General features: G+C 33.2%; 1 protein-coding gene across 1 annotated transcript; it reads left to right on the top strand.

The window, feature by feature from the left end:
- The first annotated feature begins 2,653 nt into the window (after window positions 1-2,653).
- Window positions 2,654-4,306, top strand: LOC142629496 (stemmadenine O-acetyltransferase-like). Its single transcript, XM_075803495.1, has one exon. The coding sequence runs from the start codon at window positions 2,771-2,773 to the stop codon at window positions 4,067-4,069; it is 1,299 nt and encodes a 432-aa protein (XP_075659610.1). The 5' UTR covers window positions 2,654-2,770; the 3' UTR covers window positions 4,070-4,306.
- The last annotated feature ends 541 nt before the right edge of the window (window positions 4,307-4,847 follow it).

Raw genomic sequence — 4,847 nt, 5'->3', positions numbered from 1 at the left:
ACAACAACCTTACTCAATAAAATAAACATTACTATATATTTTGAATATATAACCATTAAATTATATGAGATTCATGCTCTCAATACACATGTCAAATTTTGTATCAATCGGGTATTATTTACTATATGATCTATTTAATGCGTAATTTTAAACTACTAAAATTTACAATTTAAAGAATTTATTAATAACATAGCTAATGATCTTTAATTTCTAGAAATTTTGCAAGGATGAAGGATATAAGAAGAATATGTAAAATAATGATATATTTGTCAAAATTCACTTCCAATAAAAAGATATTGAGTAAAATTATAGCCTAAAACTACAACTAATTTTTTTGCTAAACTTTGTCAGTTTGAATTTTTGCTATGCGTAAGCATGAATACATTAATCTGAGTGAGCAATATTAGTTAAACTTGGGACTTTTTTTCTTTTGAACATATGGTGTAATTGTATTAGTTAATTAATGTTATCTGCACCTCCCAAATATTATGTAAGTAAAAATATGCAAACCAACCAACAATCCTATGTCGTATATGCATCATGCATCGTAAACGCCAATGACTGAACTAATGAAAATTAGAAGACTTATCTCAAGTCTCAAACTATGGTCAGCTGGAACAGCTCAATAATAGCATTTTGTCGATATAGCTGACATTCGCATGATTATTATACAAGATGATGTTATTACATTGGAAATGAAGCGGCTAATAACTTGCGCAAGCACATCTTATCAAACCAACTTATTTTTCATTACAAAATGGTGTGATTTTTATAAAAGAAAACATTGCATATAAAATTTTTCCACCACATATAGCACTGCCTATGATAACACAACAACATAAAACTTAGTTTACCAAAAAAAAAAAAAAACTTAAAACTTGGACTTTTTATCTTTTAAACATATAAGGGGTATTTGTATTAGTTCATTGATGCATCATGCATGCGTAAATAGGATCTCAGATTAAAAGGCTAATCTCAGATTTTTCACACATCCTATGAGCCACCCCGACATGTAAAGTTCCAAATGCTTAAGCTGACAATAAATATATAAAATAGGATCTCTAAGTTTTCTACAAACAATCCCTTGAGAATTTATTAAAAATGGTTTGCTGGTGCTGGAAGTCTGGAATACAGCTCTATCGTGGCTTTTTGTCCAATCAAATGCTAATAGTACATTCAAACCCGATCCAAATTTGCCGGGGGCAAAGAACTTTAACATGTACAGAATGTCCCAGTATGTTAGGCATCTTTAACTATTTGGAATTTTGTCTTTTACTTAACCACTGGGAGTCCTTACATTCAGGTCGCAACTTGCACCTTGACCTTTGTAACAGACTAATTAATGCTTGTTAAGCAGATAATTGTAACTTACTAAATTAGGATAATCGGTGCAATATCAAAACCCAAAAAAAAAAAAAAGACGTGGTGCAAAAGCAGCTAGTCAGAAAACTACCACAGTTGAGCTGCCAACGGAAAGCTAGCAAAGGATTTGGTTTGAGTTGGCTTGAATTAGTTTCCAGCCCTTCAACAAGCTCAAAATACTCAAGGTTTGGTGACCGAGGTGAATGTTACAAATTTTTCTAAAAGTATATGTCATTTTGTGGGAGAAAATGGAGGATGAAAGAATTTTTTGCTCTAGACAAGGGTGGCTCTACAATGTCTTTAGGGGGTTCAAATGAATCCCCTCACTTGGGAAATAAATAAATAAATAAATATATATATATATATATATATATATATATATATATACACACACATATATACATCCTTTAAAATATATTTACACATTTTGATCATAGATCAATCAAGTTCAAAATCAAATAATAACACATATCAACCCATCCCAAACCAAACAACATAGATCACATATCTCTCTCTCTCTCTCTCTCTCTCTCTCTCTCTCTCTCTCTCTCTCTCTCTCTCTCTCTCTCTCTCTCTCTCTCTCTCTCTCTCTCTCTCTCTCTCTCTCTGTGTGACAACCTCGATATCTTGGACTCTAAGAGTTAAGAGTGAGTTTCTGTGAGTTGTGAGTGTCTCTTTTATTATAAAATTATATTATATGTGTGTGAGTATGAGGTTGATATTGATTGTGTGCATTATTATTATTATTATTATTATTATTATTATTATATCAATGTGAGTTAGGCTGTGAGTGAATGTGTTTGTATATACTATATAGTATACGTTTGGATAGGAATTATTTTCCTGCGTCTGGCGTTTTGCATTTCTCTCTTTTTTATTTTATTTTTTGTTTGATGCACACTTTTCAGTTTTTATGAGACAAAGTATACTATTCACACACTGTTTATGCACTATTCATGCACTGTTTATGCACTATTCACTCACTGTTCACAGGATCCACAATCACTTTATTTAGGAAAAAAAGTTATTAAAAATGAGTCTCACGGCATTATTCACACATTTAAAAATTATTTTGCTACAGTATTTTCAGTTTTCAGCAAAATAAACTGTATTCAAATGGACCCATAGTATCAATATAATATAATTTTAATACATTAATAATTAGAAAATATATAGGGTTTCTTACATGTGTGTTTATCATTATCATATTAAAATATCTTTTTGTTAAAATGAAGCGGTCAGTACCTTGCACATCCACGTCTTATCAAACCATGGGCGATCAAACCATGGGCGAGCACATTTGCAGAAGCTTAATATATAGACACACATGTAGATAGATGCCACCATTTCCATAAGAACCATTCATAGAAGCACTTGTTCAAAGTAGTTTGAACTTTGGCAAGAGAAAATGAAGGATGTTGAAGTGGAAGTAATTTCCTATGAGAATATCAAACCATCTTCGCCAACTCCCACTCATCTTCGCTACTATGAGCTTTCCTTTCTCGACCAAATATTCCCCCGCATGTATATTCCATTTCTCTTCTTCTACACAGAGAATGATGCTTACTCTAAAATCAGCACCGACCCTGACAAATCGTTCTCTAGTGTGCTCAAGCAATCATTGTCCAACGTCTTAACACGTTACTACCCTTTAGCTGGCCGCATTAAAGACAATCTAATCGTAGACTGCAACGATGAAGGCGTGTTGTATCGCGAAGCCCAAGTCAAGTGTGAGCTTCCAGATATTGTTACAAATCAAAATCCAGCAGAATTCAAGAAATTTCTTCCGTGCGATATTGATGGCACACACCATTTTGCCTTCGCTGTTCAAGCCAACTACTTCACTTGTGGAGGTATTGCCATTGCTACATGCATTTCCCACAAGATTGCTGATGGCACATCCTTTATCATGTTTATGAAATCTTGGGCAGCCAGAGCTCGAGGTGATAGTGATATATATCCCGAATTTCAAGCATCAACTCTCTTTCCCCCTACAAATACTTTATCTGGGTTTCAACCAGAAAATAATATGATAAAAGAGAAGCTTGTATTAAAGAGGTTTGTGTTTAGTTCTGCTTCAATAGTGGCTCTTAGAGAAAAATACGGGGAAAGCTCAGGCTTAGAAAGTCCAATACACCCCAGTCGTGTTGAGGCATTGTCAGTCTTTTTATGGAGCCGATATGTTGCTGCTACGCAAGCAAACTTTGGGCCTAAAAAGCCCAACATGGTGCTTTTTGCAGTGAATTTACGGACAAGGATGGATCCGCCATTGCCAAGAAATTCTTTTGGAAATATCTCCCGAATTGCAACAGTCCTTCTGTCTAGTGAAGAGAGGGATGGCCTTGTGGGCAAAGTGAGAGCCGCGATAAGAAAAATTGACAATGAGTATGTGAAAAAGTTACAGGACCACGCTCAACACTTGAATTTTCTTAAAGAGGCTAGTGGAAAAGTCATGAAAGAAGATGTAGTTCCATTCAATTTCAGTAGTTGGTGCAGGTTCCCTATGTACGAAGTGGACTTTGGCTGGGGAAATCCCATGTGGATTGGTCTGGTTAGCATGCCTTTCAAGAACGTAGTTATATTTATAGACACCAAAAGTGGGGATGGAATAGAAGTATGGGTTAACTTGAAAGAGGAAGACATGGCTAAATTTGAAAGTGACACGGGGCTTCTTGCATATGCTTCCATCACAACCTTGAATGCTTAACATGTTAGTGAATAAGCATGATGCATGCATAGAACTAAAATAAAGGAAGTCTAAAGCTTCTGCCGCGAACTGAATGGCCATGCTGCAAAATTGTTTAGCAGTTTCTTCTTTAGGTTTTGCCGTGAACTAAAATAAAGGAAGTCAAAAGCTTCCATGTTTTGTTAAATGTATTCCAATTATATCATCCTGTTATGCTTTTAGTAATAAATTTGTGAAACTGCTTGGTTTTATTTTTTTATTTTTTATAGTTTTTTCTTTCTGTTGGTATGATAATAAATTTGCAAACACAAGTTTTTTTTGTTTGAGTGTCATTCTACTAATTTTAATATTTGTACAAATATGAATAATTTAACTTCTTCTTAATTAAATGGAAAGTCAACAATACCAACTATTTTAATATTTCATTTAATTAGGAATTTAATTGACAATCATGCCAATTTTCATGTCAATTGGATGTTATTTATCATTTAATTCATAAACTCATTTTTTATGTATTATTTTAAAATACAAAAACTTAAATTTAAACAATTGATTCACAACATGACTATTAATCTTTGATTATCTTTAAATTTTGTAAGCATTGAGAATATATAAAGATAATTTAATCTAACAGTGGATTTGTCAAAATTCCTATACAATTAAAAAAATATTAAATAGTGTAATATTACTTAGAGCCAGGTTATGATCTTGCAGACTCTATACTAGGACTTGATTTGGAATAAGGTTTGTGTACTAGGGATTACGATTATAATCATTGTTTATGAAGGTTATTAAGCCA

Source organism: Castanea sativa, chromosome 3, assembly GCF_040712315.1.
Source record: "Castanea sativa cultivar Marrone di Chiusa Pesio chromosome 3, ASM4071231v1".
Classification (NCBI taxonomy): domain Eukaryota; kingdom Viridiplantae; phylum Streptophyta; class Magnoliopsida; order Fagales; family Fagaceae; genus Castanea; species Castanea sativa.
The sequence above is the reverse complement of the archived record's forward strand: the minus strand, read 5'-3'. Positions and strand labels throughout refer to the sequence as shown.

Bases quoted from the DNA above. Each gene is read 5' to 3' on its own strand.
- LOC142629496 (XM_075803495.1), top strand. From the start codon at position 2,771: ATGAAGGATGTTGAAGTGGAAGTAATTTCCTATGAGAATATCAAACCA.